We start from the raw sequence: 21,083 nt of genomic DNA, 5'->3' as shown, positions 1-21,083 counted from the left end.
GCTTTACTTTTTGTGCTCAAGCTTTGAAGTGGGACTTGAATGGTTAAATTACGAGGCGAGAATGCATAAACTAGACTAGTATCCCTGGATTATAGAGGTTTCAGGGGTGGTTTGATTACAGTTTTAGGATTTTAAAAGAAATTGATAGGATGAATAGAGAGAAACCATTTATCCACTAGCGAAGGAGTCTTGAACAAGTAGACGTAACCATAAGGGCAGAGACAAGTGTGTGAAGAAATTTGTCCTATCTTTTTCCCCCCACCAAAGGGCAGTATAATGAATTTCAAACCGTTTTTCACAAAAAGCAGTGGATCCTAGCTCAATTTCAATCCAAGATCAATAAATTTTTGTTAACCAAGGCAGGTGACGGTGTTAGGATACAGATCAGCCATGATATCATTGAATAGTGCAGAAAGTTCAAGGGGCTCAACAACCTACACCTGTCCTTATGTTTCTATACTTGAAGGAGTATATAATATTGTGTGTTTTCAAGGACCTAGCTCTTGGGGCTAAAGGGATCAAAGGATAAGGTGCGGGGGGGGAAGAAGTGGGAACAGGTTACGGAGTTGGATGATCCGCCACAACCGTAATGAATGGCGGAGCAGGCTTGAAGGACTGAATGGCCTATTCCTGCTCCTATTTTCTAGGTTTCCAAGGAGAAAACTTTCTGGAGCCATGAGCAAAAGGCAGGGGAGTAGGATAATTGGCTAGCTCCTTCAAAGAGCAGGCATAGGTGCAATGAACCAACTGGCCTCCTTCTGTGCTATATCATTCTTTAACAGTAAAAGGCAGCCAAAGAAACACGCACAAAATAAACATGCATTGCATAATACAAAACTTATTGCACAGCTTTTTTCAAATCTAAAGAATACAAAATAAAAATAAAAATATAGTTTTGGTATCTGAATAACTTCACAACTATTGCGTTAGGGTTTGTTTCAGTATCAGCACAAGTAGAAAACTCAAATTCTGGCTGACTCAAGTAAATGGTAATGAGTTAATGACCATCTCTGTTCATGTTAAATCTGCTCTCCGAGATTAATTCCAATAGTACTGATCCAAAATTTTCCTGAATGAAGTCAACGGTACGATATTGATCACTGGTTCTAATCAACATTCATATCCATTTGTAGCACAGAATTTTTGACCGCAGCACTAGAAACGTCTATTTTTTCCCCCAACTTATTTATTTGCTGCTTTCCTGAAGGCATTGAATCCTTGCTGGGAAATGATTCCACGAGCACCACGGCCCAAAGCTACTTACCCCACGTAGCAGTTAGTCATGCATGAGCCTCAACAGGGATTGCCAGCATGGCTGTTTGACCCCAGGTCCTTCACAACCAAGACTCATTCTCTCCTTGCCAGACCTCCCATTGTGCACGGGTAGCTAATTTCCACAGCATAACCCAGAGGCATCGCAGTAATTGTGACATTACTATCCCTGTTCAGGTGGAAATCAGCTAACTCAGCACGGAACCGGAATGGAATAAGGTCCTCCCTGGTTTACGTACCTCAGCTACTCACTGCTGCATTACTGGAAAAACAAAAAGTCACACGGTTAAATCTTTACATCAAAAGGAAAATGTCTAAGTGAAACTCTAAATAAGTTTATCTCATTTTAGGATGCCCTGTTTGAAAAGACATAGACGGTCTTGTGGCTCGGTGGGTAACACCCTACCTCTTAACCAGAAGCTCCAGGTTCAAAACCCACAGCAGATTTACTGGTCATGGAAGCAGCATTCATGATGCAGCCAGAAAGGTTAAGAATCAATCTGCTAACCCTTCCAACACACCAATGACAAGGAGTGAGAGAGATTACAATTCAGCCATTATTGACAACATGCCTTGCCAGCGCATCCGTACATGGCAGAAATCTTTCATGTAAAAATTCTCCTTTGAGGAGGTCTACATCCTACAACGGGTAAACAAAAGTGCAGAAGTTGCTTAAAATTAATCCAGAATCATATACAAATGAAACAAAGGTGCCAAAGTCAAAATGCAGTCGACTGCCAACAAATAGTTTATAGCATCCTTTATTGAATGCAATTGGGCAGTACTGTGATTGAGCTTACTTGATCCAAAGTAATGTAACGTGTTTTAAAAAAAAACATGGTTTCAGCAGAATGATTACATTTATACTTAAATATGGAGTAAATTCAACAATTTCCAAAATTACACAGCAGAGTTTGAGAAAAAATTCAGGTAGCATGGTAGTACCATGCCAACACCCTAAATTCTTTATGCAGCAAAGAAGTATCTTACATTCTCTTTCTCACCTAACCCTCAGAATAGGCAATTTAATTCTCTCACTGAGTCACAAGCTAAACAGCTTCGAAACAAATACTAGACATCACAAACAATTTTATTCAAGTAAAAATTTCAAAGTCTTGAATAATCCTACAGCAAGAGCATACAATTTTTTTCACTTCTCATTTAAAGAAACTGCTCACAGATTTAAAGTAGGATTGGGATATCCAAAACAAAATATAATGGACTCCTAAAGTAATTCAGTACCCAAATCTCAGGCAAGCCTCAGAATTGGCTCTTGGTGTGCATAAGACACAAGCTAACAGGCAGAACATGACTCAGCATCGCCAGAGTTTTAAAAAAGGCAATGAGTATTCTGATTCCTGATCACTATCCTGCACCAACTACTACAGATCACACAAGCGTTCAGATATTGAGCAGAAGCAAGATCAGGACTGCCTGCAGTTCTAGCTGTGATAGAGATTGCAATTTTGATCGTTCGCAATCTCTTGATGCAGAAAGGGAGAATATTTTGGAATGGGTCTCAAACCCATGGAATAGCACCCCAGCTGAAATAAGTGCTTTCAGGGGAGCATGCATAAGATTAGATGAAAGAAACTAGATTCTGAGGTTGTGGCTGCACATTTTTAAACAAAAACAGGAAAACTTCTTTTTTAAAAACGTAACTTCAGCAGCACTCAGTGGATTGGCTGAAACATGGGTAGCCCACTGTTACTTGGTCTTTCCCCAACAAATAGTTAAGTTTTGCAACCAATGAAGAGAGATTCTGTGATGCAAGGAAGCTCAATGTACGGATTTAGCATGTCTGCTATTACAGCCATATGAAAATGCAATCTACTGTAGCTCATGAAGTTTAAACAAGGCACAATACAGATGACCCTATTCTCCAGGATTAGACTGTTTATAGATATTTAGATAACAATAAAGCTGACAATATGCATTCTGCTTCTTTAATTTGTCCAAGGCCAAATCATCCACCTCTAGCTCACTTGACTTGGAACAATACCCTCCACAGGATTTGGGTCAACGCCGAACAAAATCCCACTGAATGCCACGATGAACCTACTCATTGGCCGTTGTCAGGACTCATTAATGGACAGCTACAGACCGAGGATCAAATGCATCCTGTATGCGACAGCTGATCTGCTGTGGATTATTCACATAATTTAATAGCCATACGCAGCATGGGGTACAGCTGTCATGCATGAGAACAAAAATCTGTTTTAGAAAGCCAACTCAAATTAAAATATACATAAAATATTAATATCTATGAACACAGCAGCATTAAACATGGCTACGGGGAAGGATGACCGGTCCATTTTTAAGCATTTGCTTTGCAGATTTCTTGCAAAAGAAAAAAGAACAACAAACACAATACATAATGATGCCGAGATGCAAATCTTGTCTCTTTTAAAAGAAAGCTTTTTTAAAAAAAGAAATTATACTGTAAGACATCCCACTACCTACCAAACTCATAACATATGCCGAGCTTGGTTGTTTAGTTTTTATTATGCATTTGTCACAATGCACATGGTATAACTGAAACTATATTTTGCCAGTCTCTGGCTGCTTTAAAATGTGTTGATCAAAACAAGACATTTAACTACTCCCGAGCAAGTAATGCACTGGTCAAATGAAAATCAGACAGGTCAGCATTTCTTCTCCACACAGTGAGGGGGCGATGACCTGGTGGTGGTATTATCGCTAGACTATTAATCCAGAAACTCAGCTAATGTTCTGGGGACTTGGGTTCGAATCCCACCACCGCAGTTGGTGGAATTTGAATTCGATTTTTTTAAAAATCTGGAATTAAGAATCTACTGATGACCATGAAACCATTGTCGATTGTTGTAAAAACCCATCTGGTTCACTAATGTCCTTCAGGGAAGGCAATCTGCCTTCCTTACCTGGTCTGACCTACACATGATTCCAGAGCCACAGCAACATGGTTGACTCTCAAGTGTCCTCCAAGGGCAACTAGGGATGGGCAATAAGTGCTGGCCAGCCAGCAACACCCATGTCTCACGAATGAATAAAAGAAACTTCAATTCCTGCCCCCCTCAGGCACGCACTCATATCTAGATTATGCCAATATATATTTTGGCTTCAGTTCCAACTGTGCTATTCAAGGAAATTCAGGGCCTGTATATTTACATATTCTCTAAAGTGCATCAGTTTCAATAACAATCCAAAGCGCAAAAAGACAAGTGCAAAGATGCTACTGTGGCCCAGAATTTCTGGAAGCCTGGATGAAACAACGGTAGAAGAATGGCAAAGTGCTGATTTTGCCAAAGAAGAGTTTAGAAATTCGGCCATAGAGATGTCTTGGACCAAATTTTATGCTATGTCCAAATCTTCTACGCTGATTGTTTGAAATCTTCACAAAACCCTCTGTTACTCATTGAGATAGCCCCGCCCATGCGAAAGTACAAAATTCCTGAATTTCTGCCAGTTCTGAATAGCTTAAAATTCAGATTTACAGTTCAAAGTTAAATTTCTGGTATTTCCTTTGGATGGCAGGATTCTCTAGTCTCACTGCAGTGCACGGAGATTTGACTGAGTGCCAAATTCTCTGTCTGCACTTGCAGTGGTGGTGGGGTGTAAACGACCGGAAAATCCCAAACTATATCTTTCATCATACCTTTATGGCATCAGAGTCAGAGTGAGTTTCATTAAAAATTGAAAAAGTTTCAGAAATTCATTTTCTTCAACACTGTCTAATTTACATCAATGGTGAAATTTAAGTATAAAGATGGTCTTGAAAAAGGAAGACAATTTCCTTCGCCCCAATTATTTATGCTGATTTCTACTAGTTTTACACCAGTTCACATATTCTGGTGTGAGATAATGTGAATGTTTTTGGGGAAAATTTTGGTGCAGGTCACTGATGGAAATATTGGCAAAATTTAGATACATATTTTGGCTTCAGTTCCAATTGTGCTATTCAAGGAAATTCAGGGCCTGTATATTTACATATCCTCTAAAGTACATCAGTTTCAATAATAATAGATTTGGTGCAACAAATCAGATTAGCTTCTAAACAGTTAGTTTAACTCTGCAAAACCTACCGAATGCAAACTGTTATTTTAATGAAGTCTGATTTTTAGTTTTAATATTCCTTGCACCACTGAAATTCAGGTATGAAGAAAAGGGTAAAATTATCAGCAAACACCTTTTAGTGCCAAAAGATTAATTTGAATAAACAAGAGAGTTTAAATAAATAAACAGTTTTGACGATCAATGGTATAGCACTGAAAGGACACCGTTAGCAAGGGGATTTTCACAGTAACTTCATTGCAGTGTTAATGTAAGCCTACTTGTGACACTAATAAATAAACTTAAGTTGTATCCTCCTCCCTCATAGAACTTTGTCCACATGATACAGGTAACTGAAGTACTTCACATCATTACAGACAGAAGTTGAAGTGTGCATCTGGGGGACCAGCTGCATGTGTCACACCAGGACTCCAGAATGCTAATGTTACCATGATTCATCAAGATTACTCCTAATTTTTAAGGGGGGGGGTTCTTTATCATTACTCTCAATAGATTTATTGCTATCATATATGGTTGACATATAGGAAGACCTGTTTTTCTTCCTTGAACTAGTTATTACTGTGCTCTACAACAACAGAACATCTTGACTATTTTTTAAAAGTTGTATAATAACTAGTTTAAAATCCTATGCAAGTTTTGCGCTTTAAGTGAGGACCAACATCATTACTTTGGAAATAAAAGATGCCAGGCACCACAAGCTTGGATCCACAGCATTCCCCAGGTACTATTTTATCATTGAAAAACAAATACCTACACACGCACACACGGAATTATTCATTGTTTTCAAATGTCAAGACTCAATTATGGCAGCACGCCTCAGCAGAAGTCACATTTTGAGTGAAAGCCAAGAGGACAGAACTGTCACTTTCCCGTGTGAAAATTCAATTAATTTAATAAGTAAATTAGTGTGAGCAGTTTATTCCACTTACCTAAATAAAAAGTTGGCACTAGTACGAACACAGTACTTTGTTTCCATCACTAAAGGTTAAAAAGACACTGTTCACTGGCCAATATTCCATTTCTCAATGACAAATTATTTCTCCGCATACCTGCAACAACATGAGCTATTATTCCTGCAGCACAAACATTATAAAGTGTCGAGACCAAGTTGCCCAGATGTTGATGTCTACTTTGATATCTGACATTCCAAAACTGATTTTATTAAATAGATTGCGTTCCTTTCAAGGCAGTAACCTAATCAAGGGATTCGGATAACGGTGGCAAGCCACTTAAAATACATCTTCAGCACCACTTGATGTGTAACTACATTTTTTAAACTTAGCAACAGGAGTAGGCCATTCAGCCTCTTCCCTGCCATCCAATTAGATCATGGTTGATTTGGACCACAATTCTATTTTCCATAACTCTTGATGCCTTTAAGCTAAGAAAAATCTATTTGTCTTCAAAGCTCCAAATAACTCAACGTTCACAGCCCTTTGGATAGTGTGTTCCAAATCGCTGCTATCTTGTGAAGATAAAGTGCAACCCGATTTCGATCCAGAATAATCAAACTCTAATTTTATGATGATGTCCCCTTGGTCCCGATTGCCCCACCAGAGGAAATAATTTTTCTATATCTACTCTAATAAATTTTAACCACAATTGATAAACCTTTAATCTCTCATACTCGAGGGAATACAAAGTATATGAAATATGTTCACATATTTTAACCCTCCACGTCCTGGTGACCACTCTCATATCTATAGATCTCTTGAAGCAAATGTTATGTTTATGATAGTATATTTTTCAAGTGAAAACAAAATGAGCACCACTTTCAAACTCCCTTTAGAATGGTGAATATCAAAACTACATTAACATTAAACAATAGATCAGCTAGACTGTGTACAAGATAAATTATCACTTATTACAGGCTATTAAATTTGACTAGGAGAAATTATTGTATTAGCAGCATTACACTACTTCTTGAAAAATAAAGACACCATTTTGGTACTTCCAGTAGCCCATTAACTAAATGGGCTGCCAATTGTGGTACTGCGTCATACAGACAAAGAACAGGCCAAGTTTGACTAGTGGTCTGTGCTGAATTAGCTCTTAGCTCTGCTGTGTGTGGGTCCAAAAATTGTCCTCAATGTCCCTGGGTGTGGAAGGTGTATTGGAAATAGCTCGTGATGTGGAGATGCCGGCGTTGGACTTCTTATTGGAAATAGCTGCCAGGGTTCCCAATCCTCATGACTAACCAGTGACCCCTGCTGGGAATGCATGCGTGGACAGACTTGGACTTGGCTGCAATTCCCCACCAACCTGCTGATATTCAACTAGGCTCACATGAACAATGGCACTCACCAATCTCGTTTATAAAGCTTTCCTCAGCGTTGCTTTAATTACATTTTTTTAAAATGCTATTGTATTACAAAGTATTTTTACTCCAATATCAGAGTACACGCTACAATGCATGCAAAATCTATTTTCCCTTTTAAAAAAAGGCAAAGCCCTTTCATTTCATCCGAGGAACATTAGGTCAAACAACACTTAATAGGGCAAAAGCTATTTATTTACATGTGCAAAACATTTGCCCAGTTAAAACATACTGATACCTTCATGTGAACACTAATGATTCAAAGCAGCGCTGTCTCAAAAATATCAATTTTGTTCTTTCTAAATCAGGCTGAACTCTTTTGCGTATTCTATTTATCTAAATGGCATACAGTTTGAATGATGCCACTTGATCCTATCCCATTGTCTGTTCAATCCTACCTCCAGCTGTAAGTTTGATTTGATTTCCCAGTTTTTATTTCTTCTCCTTCCCCCACACTTTGCATTTTTATGCAATTACAATGCAATGCCGCAATGCCCAGATTTTAGAGTTTAAATGAATGTTTCTGTTCTTCTACAGCCCTCAATCTAAACACAAATGCAGCATTTTATTTTCAGCAATGTACTGCAGTTTTATGTTTACTGCATAATTCTGCACCCAAAATACCAAACTGTCTCCTCCCTCCAGCCCCTTTTGCACAAATAGTGCATCCTCTCTTGCCGAGACACCAATCATGCTCAGAAATCATCTGTATCTGGACACGAAAATACAGACACAGCAAATGGATCTTTCTATCAAGAGCTACACTGTTCACTACAGTGAATCATGACCAAGACAGCACAGTTTCTCAAAGATGTTACCTCATTTTACACCATATCAAATTAATCTGCTGGCGTCCAATATTTTCACTTGGGTAGATGAAATCTGTTGTATTATGATAGTGAGCATTGGTCATCATTTATAACCACAATATAATCAAAACCTGCTAGCTACCTATTCAATGTGATGATACAATATTAACTTACTTCTATTTTCTACTTTCAAATGTCAGCAGGCCCATGGTGCATTTCCAAGCTTTTATCTCGAACAATTGGAGTCATTCAACTAAATCCTGTCTGACATATTGCAGTAGAATTTCCTCTTTGGGTACATAAGATCTTTCATAACCCAGGGAAACCCGGCAACAATTTGCAATTTTAAAAATCCTTGATAACTTAAGGGTGGTAAATTGGTACAGTTTTTTCAAATACAGCTGAAAGCATTCACCATGAAAAATGTTTAAATAATTTAAAATGGTGTTAAGAACAACATACAGAAACTAACTACTACGCAAATAAACTACTAAATGGTTCTTAGTAAATTAATATGTTTAATATTGCTGCTAAAGAGGCATGCTATCGAAACTTTTTGCCTTGCACTCATCAGGACAGAAGCAAGAATGCCAAATTTCAAAGGGAATAACAATTTGCACCACAAGAGAAAAGGGATCATGATTGGTTGGCAAGTCAGCTCCAATTGGGCCAGATGTTGCCATGGCAAATGCAATAGGGAGCTATTGTTCATATTTTTGCTTACTCAAAAAAGGTGCAATATCAGAGGGCAGACCCCTTTACGAATAGAAGTAGCTTCCAATAAGCACAAGTGAGCTAGATTGGGAGCCTGAGTGAAATGAATTACTCTAACAGCCAGTTTAAGATTACCACACTTGGGATCATTCAGCAAGTGCTGCCCAAGCACATATGCCAACTGCAAACAGCCAAACGGACATGCTGTTTGATACAATCACCCCAGTGATTAATTTCATCCGAGGCTGTGGTCTGTTTTCTGGATGGGGCCAGCTTGCACAGTAGTTTAATAAACCATTGCAAAAAATCTTGGAACCTCAATTTGTGTTCAACATAACTCCATCTTTTTCTGGTTTAGATGTTTTTGGGCAAAGGCCATGAAAAAGTAAACAGCGCAACCTGGCAAAAACTCCAGGCCACAGCATCCAACATATGTCTTGGACATATTCTAGTAATTTGTGTCATTATTATACTTTCCAGATAGAAGACTGAGACAAACACACCGGATGTTTATCACAAGATGATAAAACTGTAGCAGTCATCTACAGAAGTTCAAAAACTGAGATCCTTCCAGAACTTTAATACAAACTCAACAGACACTCAGAAGCCTTTGCTTTATATCAGATATAAAGCAAAAATGTTTAACTGAAAAATTTGAGTTTGAGTAATAAAAGCTTTGAAGAGCGCACTGGCTATGAGTACTTGATTGCAATTTAATTAAATTTACAGCAATTATTTTACTCAACATTATTGCCTATGATATGGAAATGTTTTATTTAAACTGTTATATACATTATAACATTATACACACCTTCACTGTAATAAAATATAGGGTGCGACAAAAGGATCTTACCTTGTATATTTACAAGTGTACTTATAAATCATACTAACAATTTGAGTCTAAATTGTCAAAATACTGAACTTAAATTTGTTCCATCATTGGTGGCTTGCAGTTCCCCTCTTTTTAAATGTGTGCTTTACGCATTAGCTTAAAAAAGGTAACATTTCTACTTTTATATTCCCTCCTGATATTAAATTACTGTCTTTAAGTTCCTCTGTTTACAGTCCTCAAAGAGACTCTTGAAGCATTAAAATCATTTAGCATCAGAAAATATCTTTTAAACATTTTTTGTTTCCATATAAAGATTTCCAAAATTATCCCCTTCAAATTTACAACCCTCTAATTAATTCCTGTTTTAAGCATATAGAAACAAAGAACACTGGTTATTTTCCAGAATAATGTATATGGGTATGAAATCAAATTGAACTTTCATTCTGATGCAGAAATGCACCACCTTAACATTGGAGTATATTTTCAACTGTTTAGTGCTTTAAATTATTCATTACTTGGTCAATTCAAAATTAACCACACATTTCTGCATATTCAAACTTACTGAATTGTTACTGCAATAATTGCTTTCCTGACAGTACATATTAGAAAAATTACAGAAATGTAAACAGCAAGATACCACTTCTTCCAACTGACAAGGTGTCCCATAAAATATTCTCAAAACCAACAAGAAAGAAAAACTTGCACTTATATAGCGCTTTCAGTGACCACCAGATGTCTTCAATTACTTTTGAAATGTAGTCACTGTTATAATGCAAAATAAAAAGATGATCTCTGGAGAATATTATTCTTTCTCACAAACTCATTTTGTGCATGAAAGATTTATGTAACATTCTTATTCAGAGTGGACATCCTGGGCTAGACTTCGGCACAGGCCTAACCACTACCCCAAGGGAAACCTCCATAATAGCACAAGTGTAAACATACTATATTTTTATCCACAGTACAATTTATGCTTCAAAATCAAAGCATACAATACCATTGAAAACATCTTGCATCCAAATGATTAGGACTGACGTATTTACAAACAGAGATTTTGTTTACACAAAATAAATTCCTTCAATGGTTCAACAAGTTCGCTCAGTAAGTAGCTGTGTCACGCCGATCAAAACACCCAGGTTGAATCTCAAATTTGCACAGTATTAGCTGAACTCAGTCAGGGCACTCGTAGGAGCACCACATTCAGCTCCTGTACCTCTGGGTTTGGAAAGGGAAAAAGTTAGCCAGGGCCACTCCTGATTACTATACAATGACCCTACTGGATATGCGTGGACATTGAGGTCTGATTATGACCTCCACCCACCCACTTAGTCAAATGGCTTGCCAATTCCCACTGTCAGAACTAATATATGGTTACTTAAATGAGACACTGGAGAGCAGTTTCTCAGCAAGCGCACAAGTGTAAGATGTAAAAGTTCCCAAGAAAGGAGAGAGACAGAAAGGGAGAAATGACAAAGTTATTCTTATTACTATTTTTTGATGTATACATATATAGGAACTATTTGATTTGTCACTTATTAGTGTACAGTGAAAAGTATTGTTTCTTGCACTATACAGACAGCATATTGTACATAGGGAAGGAAAGGAGAAGGTGCAGAATGTAATGTTACATTTACTAGGGTGTAGAGAAAGACCAATTTAATATGAGGTAGGTCCATTCAAAAGTCTGAGGGCAGTAGGGAAGAAGCTATTCTTGAGTCGGTTGGTACGTGACCTCAGACTTTTTTTATTACATAAAATATATATAAGAAAAATCTAAAGGCATCTGCTAACTCATTAGCTTCTAATATTTTGAGTAAATAATTTAGTGGACAATTTAAATTAATTTATGTAGTCAAGACTATCCATGAGATCTGGTGCACATGTAAGCAATAAGGTTTCTTACAGGCTTAGAGGAAAAAATAATTTTCAGCTTTCACTATTTACATTAACTTTGAGTAATAAACAAAGTTAATGTTATTTTTTCAGTTAAAAAGCAAGCAATTATGTCAAATACTATAAATGAAGCCCTTTGGTCTTCTGGATGTGTTTTGGAAGAGATTACTTGCACATTGTAACCTAACAGGAGTAAATAAAATTGTTACCCAGAAGGGATTAAACTAATAAGCGGTTTGTTATTACAAATTGTTGAGTTTGCATTAAAACTAAGCAAGTTTCAGAAGCAAGTTAGTTTATAATCAAAACATTAGAAAATAAAAGTGATCCACTGAGTTTTTGTACTAATTCCATGAACCAAAATATTTTAATTGAAACTACGAACTGTTCTTTTTAAAAAGTGTCGACTCTTCGTATTAACAACAGTAATGATGTGCCACCTCCAAACCTGGCTCCTCTGCTTGCTTGTATTTCAGAATACACACTAGCGCACGCAACTGTCCATTCAGTTAAAATACGACCAAAACCTCTTTCCACAAACTCAAACACAGAAAAGTTTAAATGTTCTCCTCCCGAACCTCTGGAAAGCGATAAACGCATCCTTGCTAATGACCTACCCGATAGTCGTGGAACCCAGCCTTGTATCAATCTGCTTTGAACAGGCTGGCCTGCCTGGAACCTCAGGTGGCAAACTTCCAAGTTGCGAAGTCGCCTACCTGGCTTCACGGAAGCACAAAAAACAATTCAATCAATACCACGATAACGACTCCAGCAACAAACCCCCGCGACTCGGGCACTCAAATGGCAAACAACTTGATGACAAAAAAAACAAACACGAACCTTTCCGTCCCTTCCGTCATTTAGTTTCTGTTCTCTGATCCCATAATATATTAATAATTTTTAAAAGTCGGAACAGCGTACAAGTGCAAACTTGCAGGAACTGTGCAGTTCCATTCAAGTTATTTCACCCCACAAGGTTCGAGTATCACTCCGACTTTTATTTACCACGGCAGTTTAGAGAGAGACAAAGGTTAGGGAATTAAGAAACGGCTTGCAGAATATACTGTTTTATAGGAGGTGCAAAGAAGCTTAATGACAAAGTTCTCACAAACGAAACTGTGCAGCTTAAACGCGGCGAGGCTGTCGTTTTCTAATTACGTTTCTGCTAAAGCGCAGGAATAAGGAGGGGGGAAATTAAGTCAAAACCGCAGTTGGAACAAAAAAAAAGTGGAGAGCCTCGGGTGATGTATCAACACGGGATTTACCCATTTGGCTCGGTTCCCTACTGTCTGTGGGAATCAGGTGGAAAAAAAAATCAAGGGCAAAAAAAATCGCTTTTGGAAAATGCAAATACTTAACTGAGAAGCGCATCAAAACATTAAAAAAACCTACCAGCTGACCGGTTCACGATCACAAAACAACAAATTGACTGAAACAAATGAGAAACAATGGTCAGTCTTATTTTACCACTCTTCCCCTTCAAGCTCCCTTCCCCCTTTCCCTTGGCATCACTACAGAGAGAGAGAGAGAGATGATCCTTATTATGGAAATTGCCTGGCTCGCTTTCTCTCTCTCCCATTTCCTTTTATTCCTAGTTTCGCTTTGCTGCTTACTGCTCATTTCTGGGGGTGGGGGGTTGAATAAAAGTGGAAATGTTACCTCTACTCCAAACATCAACATACTGCTAAAAGTCGTGACTACCCCAGCCAAAATGTTAATCACCATATTGGTGTTAAATGCTGGATTGGCATTTCCTCCCCTCCAGTCAAGAGCATTCCTGACAGGCAACTCGTAGCGTTATCCTTTCTGACAGCTCAATACAATTTTTTTTTAAATCACTGCAGATTGTGTGCGCGTTTTTGTTTGAAATAGCGAGCTGCATTTTGTTTTTTTTTTCATTATTTGACTTTCTTTAAGCTGTAATCTCAATCAGGCCAAAGAAAAAAAAATGTATCCATGACCTTATCTAAATTGTCAGCATACACCTTTCACTGGGACCACAGCGTCGCTTTTATTTATCTCCTCGCCCTCTTCTAACCCTAAATCAACACAAGCCCCCCCTCCCCTCCCTCCCCGCAAAACCACTCTTCCCACGATTTAACAAAAACACATCGACAAAGGCTATAAATACATCCTTTTGTGGCATCAAACGGCGGACTGTTTGGTCTTAAATTTTCCTCTTCAACTAAGCCAGAGCCTGCAAAGATCATTCCGACAGCAGAAAAAAAAACACAAACTATTCAAATGGCAAAAGTGGGGGGATATGTTTTGCAGACAGTTGAACAACATTCCCCGGTGTGGGAAAGAAGGCAATTCAAACGGAAGTGTCACTGGACCGAATCCATTTTTGTGGTGATTGTGTAATTATTATTTTCCCCTCCTCTTCTGTGTGTGTGTGTTTGAGGGGGGCAGAATCTCACTCACCTACTTGAAGAACATTTTCCACACAACCGCTCTCCAGCAGTTTAATGCCTCTCCTGAACGGGAGGCGATTCTCATCGTCCCCGGGCACGGCTGCGCCTCCTGCCGCGGCGGCAGCGGCGGCGGCTGCTGCCGTCTCCTCGGGGGAGTAGTAGTTAAAGGACGAGTACATGCAGATCTCCCTCTCGTTCCGGGGGAAAGACCAGTAAACAATTCGCCTCTGGACTGGCTCGGGGATGCGGGAGAAACGTTCCTCCACTTGCTGAAAGGGCCACTTCTCCGCCACCATTTTAGCGCTGGCATCCAGGAGAGACTCCGGCTGCTGGGCTCTGCCGGTCGGCGCGGGTTTCTGGGACGCTCTGGAAGCGGGGAAAGGCCTGGAACAGAGACGCTTGGCAGTCGGCTGGGCTCTGTCCTCCGCCATGCTGCTACACAGTATCAGGGCGGGGGGGAGAGAGAGTGAGGGAGGAGGAAAGTATCCACCGAGCAGCCCGCACCGCTACAATGTTGCTTCTTTTTTTTATTCACACAGCATTCGAAACCTCCACACTCCGCACAGCGCCAGCGCTCCCGCCCCCATCTCGCCCCCATTGGCTACAGCTGACTGCCCCGCCGCTCCGCCTCGCCATTGGTCCAGCCGCCCGTCAATCACCTCCGTCTGACGGGCCGGCGCCGTCCCCGCCCCCCCTCCTCACCCCCATTGGCTACAGCTGACTGGCCGTCCCGCCTCTCCATTGGCCTGGCCGCCCGTCAATCACCTCGGACAGACGGCCCGGCCCCGTCCTCCGCCTGTGTCTCGCGCTTGCCCGCCCCCTCCCCACCCTCCTCATTCTCCATTGGCTACAGCTGACTGGCCGCTCCGCCACACCATTGGTCTCGCCCGCCTGTCCATCAACTCGCGCTGGCGGCCGGCCCCGCCCCACCACCACCACCCTCGGGATCCGATTGGTCCCCCGCCTTGTCAATCACGCCCCTCGCTCACCATTATGGAATGTTGGTGCGCGGCCCTTCCATTCCATATAAGGAGCGCGTGTCTGAATAGGGGGAGCCGGCTGTCACACACGCACAGTAAGACACACACAGGGTGGGGAGGTGGGTCACGCCGCACAAAGAGCCGCTGTGGGACACACACACACTGTGTGTTTCTGCTTCCAGCCTAGTCTGGGACTCGTGACAACTCGGGAGCAGGGGAAATCCTGCCTTTTTTTTAACCCTGCAGGAGATCCTGGCGCCTGCTTTGCTGCGTGACTTCTGGAGGCTTTGCCACTCTGCATTTTAGATCAGCCAGACTTTCAATAAGCTTGTGGGTTCAATAGTCCAGGCTGACACTCCTCCAGTGTGGGAGTAATGAGGGAATGCTGCACTGTCGGAGATGCTCGCAGCCGGAATTTCCTGGCCGTTCACGCCCCGTCGCCACTGCAAGTGAGGACGGAGAATTTGGCGCCCGGACAAATGTCCAGTCACTGCAGCGGGATGGGAAAATCCGGTGTGAACTGCCGTAAGATTCCGGTCGAGGTCCCATCTGCCCTCTTACGGGTCTAAACGATCCCACGGCACTATTTGAAAGAGGTGCAGGGGAGTTACCGCAGATGTCCCGACCAATATTTATACCTGAATAAACATCGCAAAAGTTGAGTTTTCATGTCATTGGGAGTTTGTTGTGCACAAATTGCTTGTAAGGGTTACTGCAAATTTATTTCATTGGCTGTAAAGGGTGATGGGATGCCCTAGGATTGTGGAAGGCATTATATAAATAAATGAGTTCTTTTTCTCAGTTTTTTTTGGAGTCTTCACCCACATTACGCATGCAAACAAGCATGCAATTTGTCTTCTCATTTGGACTTCCAAAATTTCAATCTAGTCAGACTGCCTTTCTTTCTGTGCTGTAAGTGAAGCTAAACGTTTTGAAAACTTGCCACAGTTTCTGGTGGTGCTGAGAAATTCCCACCACCCAGCATCTACTGGGTGTCAGCCTTGGCTCATTGGTGTCACTCTCACCTCTAAAACAAAGTTGTGGGACTTCAGAGACTGAGAGCATAATCTAGGCTGACACTTCCATGCAGCCCTGAGGAAGAACGGCGGTATCAGAGATGTTGTCTTTACAATGAAATGTTAAATCGATGCACCATCTTTCCCTCAGGTGGACATAAAACAAGAGCTGGGAAGTTCTCCTGCTGTCGTTCAACCAATGCCACGAAAACAGATTATTTTGTTATTTAATTTTTGCCTTTGGAATCTTACTGTATCTTATACTTCCCTGCATCACGACAGCATAAACCCCATTTTAGGTCCCTAACTGTCTCCACTCCTTTTTATTGTTTATATGCCTGAAGAAGATTTTTGGATCCCTGGAACAATATTCAGAAAGAGAATCTGGTAGCTCTTTTCAGGTCAGTACTGGGTCTTAACTTTATCAAAGTGACACTGTCCCAGGAGGAAAATTGCATAACATAGACATTGGCTGACAGGTGATGTCGGTAGGACCTTAGCTCTGGTGCCATTTTAATCAACTCATGTTTGTTGAATGCCACTCTGTACACTGCCTCCTTGGAAGGATGAATGTTTTAGAGGGAACCCTTCTTCAGCCCACAGCCATTAATTTATGAGGTCATGGTTCTTCTGCCTTCACCACCATTGGGGAGCATAAATGATAAAACAGCGTGTCAAAATTCATAGTCTAGTTTCTTAAATGAAAAATAGTGAATTGGGCAGTGTACTGAAAAGTAATCAATGTCATTCAACTTTATCCAAGCCAGAACTATGGAAATATTGAAGAATAACTTGAAACTGTTATTAATTTCAAGTCTGGAAGAGAATCAACACAGAATTACAATGGTAAGGTCACTGAACTACTCTAGTTTAATGGCTGTATATTTCCATTTATGTTTATTTAAGCTCTCACTTCCTGAGATCAATAACTCCACCAGTCAATATGTCCATGTGCACTCATTGCTTTATGAAAAACATTTTTACATTTACAAAACTAAAATGGAAAAAAGATCCTACATAAATTTTGATCATTTTGCAGTTTTAAAAAAAATTATAGAATGTGGGGATTGGGAGATTATGCTTCAGTTGTACAGGGCACTGGTGAGACCACATCTGGAGTAACGTGTAAACTAATGGTCTCCTTATTTAAGGAAAAATGTGAATGCACAGGAAGCAGTTCGGAAACTAGACTGATACCAGGAATGGGTGGTTGTCTAATGAGGAAAGGCTGGGCAGGTTAGGCTTGTATCAGTTGAAGTTTAGAAGAGTAAGAGGTGACTTGATTGAAACCTTTAAGATCCTGAGGGTTCTTGACAGACTGGATGGGGAGAGGATGTTTCCTCTTGAGGGAGAATCTAAATCTAAGGGACAGGATTTTAAAATAAGCTCAATTAAGACAGGGATGAGGAGAAACCTTTTCTCTCAGAGGATTGTGAGTCTCTGGAACTCTCTTCCTCAAAAGGCAGTGGAAACAGATTATTTGAATATTCTTATAGCAGAGCGAAATAGATCCTTGATTAACAGGGGGGTGAAAGGTTATCAAGGGTAGAAAGGAATGTGGAATGGAGGTTACAATTCGATCCGCCATAATGTTATTGAACGGTGGAATAGGTTTGAGTGGCCTAATTTGTATATATGCAAGTTTTATTACTAAATATTAGTTGTGACAGTCCTCCTTTAAGATTATCCAGAGCAGAGGCACTTTCACTTGGAGTGGGAGATCCTTTTTTACCAGAATGATGTTAACTCAGTCACTGATGCCCTTCCCAGACTTCTGGAGTTCTTTTGATCATGGTGACTAGCCGTGTAGTGTCTCCTCCCTCTGCAACTGTCATGTTGCAGTGGGATTCTGATCACTGAAGCTTTCAGATGGAGACTCCTCCTACTATCATTGACCCATTTCAGTAACTTCAATAGACCGAGAGTGAGACCCAAGTAAAGAGTTGTTTAAAGCTTTAATAGGTGTTAATGAGATTGCAGTGCAGTGTGAAAAATCGCATTTCTTAAGCAATGTCTGAAGGACCTGGAAAGTGAGAACAGCACTTTGCTACCACATTTACATGCTTTGACATTGCACAAGAAGATTGTAACAGTTTGTTGCATTCCCACACCCCTCTTCTGAACGCTCAACACTTGAGTCTGACAAGTAAGAGAGAGAATAAACAGGATAGAGTAGCACAAAGTAAGAATAAAATCCAATTACTACCCCCTTTGGAATGCAGGGCTGCATGAATAAATAAGGATTTTCTTCAATGTTCCCCATTTGTCATGTCCTGTAAAACACACCTGCTGCATGCAGAATGGTACAACTATCTGAACTGACTAGAGACCAACATTAATGATATTCCATGAACTGCTGACAGAGAGTATACGCAAAGTATCATTCCCTCCTTTTGGGTAGGGAATGAGAAAATCAGCATCAACACTTCGAACGGGTGGCAGAGTGGCACAGTGGTTAGCACTGCTGCCTCACAGCGCCAGGGACCCAGGTTCGAGTCCCAGGTTGGGTCACTGTCTGTGTGGAGTCTGCATGTTCTCCCTGTGTCTCTGTGGGTTTCCTCCGGGTGGTCCGGTTTCCTCCCACAGTCCAAAAGACGTGCTAGTTAGGTGCATTGGCCATGCTAAATTCTCCCTCAGTGTACCCAAACAGGCGCCAGAGTGTGGCGACTAGGGGATTTTCTCCTTAACTTTATTGTTTGTGACACCACTAAAAAATAAGTGTAATAAAATGTCTTAAAGTGGTTCATAGAGGCAATCTAAAGCAAATTATGACGCTACTCACATAAGGAGATAGTAGGGAAGGTGACAAAATGCTTTGTCATAGAGGTAGGTTTTAAAGAGATTTATTGATTCTTGTGATATGGGTGTCATCGGCATTTATTGCCCCAACCCTAATTGGCCTTGAGCAGGTGGTGGTGAGCTACCTTCTTGAACCGCTGCAGTCCATATGGTGTAGGCACAGTAAGTAGTCTTACAACACCAGGTTAAAGTCCAACAGGTTTATTTGGTAGCATGAGCTTTCGGAGCACTGCCCCTTCATCACCTGATGAAGGGGCAGCACTCAGAAAGCTTGTGCTACCAAATAAACCTGTTGGACTTTAACCTGGTGTTGTGAGACTTCTTACTGTGCCTACCCCAGTACAACGCAGGTATCTCCACATCATATTGTGTAGGTACACTCGCAGTACTGCGAGGAAGGAAGCTCCAGGATTTTGATTCAGTGACAATGAAGGAACACCAATATATTTCCAAGTCAGAATGGTTGGTGGCGTGGAGGGGCACTTCCAGGTGATGGTGTTCCCATTTGTCTGTGCCCCTGTCCTCCTTCTAGATGGTAGTGGTTTGAAAATTTCTGTTTAAGGAGGTTTGGTGAGTTCCTACAGTGCATCTTGTAGATGGTATACACTGCTGTCACTGTGCGTTGGTGGTGGAGGGAGTGAATGTTTGTGGATGGGATGCCAATCAAGCAGGCTGCTTTGTCCTGGATGGTGTCAAGATTCTTGCGTGTTGTTGGAGCTGCACTCCTCCAGGCAAGTGGAAAGTATTGCATCGCACTCCTGACTTGTGCCTTGTGGATAGTGGACAGATTTTGGCGAGTGTGCTACCCGCCACAGGATTCCTAGCCTCTTAGACCTGCTCTTGTAACCATGGTTTTTATATGGCTAGTCCGGTTCAGTAACCAGTCCAATCAAGTATTGTAAAAGGGTGGCCATTACATTGGTGGAAATAGGGTCAAGAGAGCAGGAAGTGGATCTCATGGACAAGATAACATCACCGATCACATGAGGGGAGATAGAAAAGAAACTGGAGAGGTACAAGTTTACGACTAGAGCGGGGGACCTGGTGAGAAAAGTTGGCTCAGTGGGCCAGAAAAGAGGCATGTGCCAGAGACAGCTGATTGGATGGTCTCAAACTTAGTGACAAATCCCTGAGTCATTTGGGGTGAGGGTGGATAAGGCAAAGGAAAGGGGTTTCAGAAGACAGTTTGCAGTAATCAAGGGTACCTTTGCATTCCAGGAATGGTGAACAGTTTTGTAGATAAGAGCAGAAATCAATGGTGATTTACGTGGTCCAGGCAGATCTGTTAATGAATGATTTACTTAGCTGTCTGCCATATTCATTCAAGGTTGTACCCCTTGGACTTAAGGGAATGGCGATGACTGACGTATCACAGGGAATGGCCAGCATGAAAGAGAGTAATGGTTTTAATGGGAATGACTAAAAGAAAAACTTACATTTAGGTAGTGCTTTTCATGATCATCTGACATCACAAAGCATTTTACAACCAATGAACTACTTCTGAAATGCAGTTGCTGGGGTTGTGGACATCAAAGCTGGAGTGATGGTATGGTTGAGCAGATTGGGAGTTGCAGAAATGTCATAGTGAACTGACACACAGTAGCAGCACTGCGTACCATCTGCAAGATGCACTGCAGGAACTCCCCAAGCCTCTACAGACAACCTTCCAAACCACCAATTCCTGCTAAATCCTCCCAAACAGAAAACTTTCTGTCACCTCTACTATGTTGTTTACCATCAACATCCTGGGCGATATCATTTTTTAAAGTGCTATCTTCACATATTTTCTTTCCTTTTTGAGTATAATGGGGGAAATGATGAAAGGATTCCTTCCTTCCAAGGAAGCTGATTGTCAGCCTGTTGAACTGCATTATGAACACTCCTTCCAGGGCCAACAAGTCCTGGCGTTGGACTTGAACCTGGGGCTCCTGGTCCAGAGGTAGGGACACTATCACAGTGCCACAAGACCTCCTGGGGCTAGCAT

The 21,083-nt window shown here is 40.9% G+C and overlaps 1 protein-coding gene across 2 annotated transcripts in view; it reads right to left on the bottom strand.

Moving 5' to 3' along the window:
- LOC144497425 (zinc finger SWIM domain-containing protein 5) overlaps positions 1-14,889 on the bottom strand; it is a 207,658-nt gene extending 192,769 nt beyond the window's left edge. Inside the window, exon 1 of one of the 2 annotated variants that reach the window (XM_078218685.1) lies at positions 14,315-14,889. In XM_078218685.1, the coding sequence (XP_078074811.1) occupies positions 14,315-14,735 (421 nt within the window). In that variant the 5' untranslated portion in view covers positions 14,736-14,889. Of the gene's footprint in view, positions 1-13,549; positions 13,612-14,314 lie in introns of those variants that run through there. The other variant, XM_078218686.1, reaches the window with a different exon arrangement.
- Positions 14,890-21,083: the final 6,194 nt, after the last annotated feature.

The sequence above is a fragment of the Mustelus asterias genome, chromosome 8 (assembly GCF_964213995.1).
Source record: "Mustelus asterias chromosome 8, sMusAst1.hap1.1, whole genome shotgun sequence".
Taxonomy (NCBI): Eukaryota; Metazoa; Chordata; class Chondrichthyes; order Carcharhiniformes; family Triakidae; genus Mustelus; species Mustelus asterias.
Note: the sequence above shows the minus strand (reverse complement) of the source record. Positions and strands in the feature narration are given on the sequence as shown.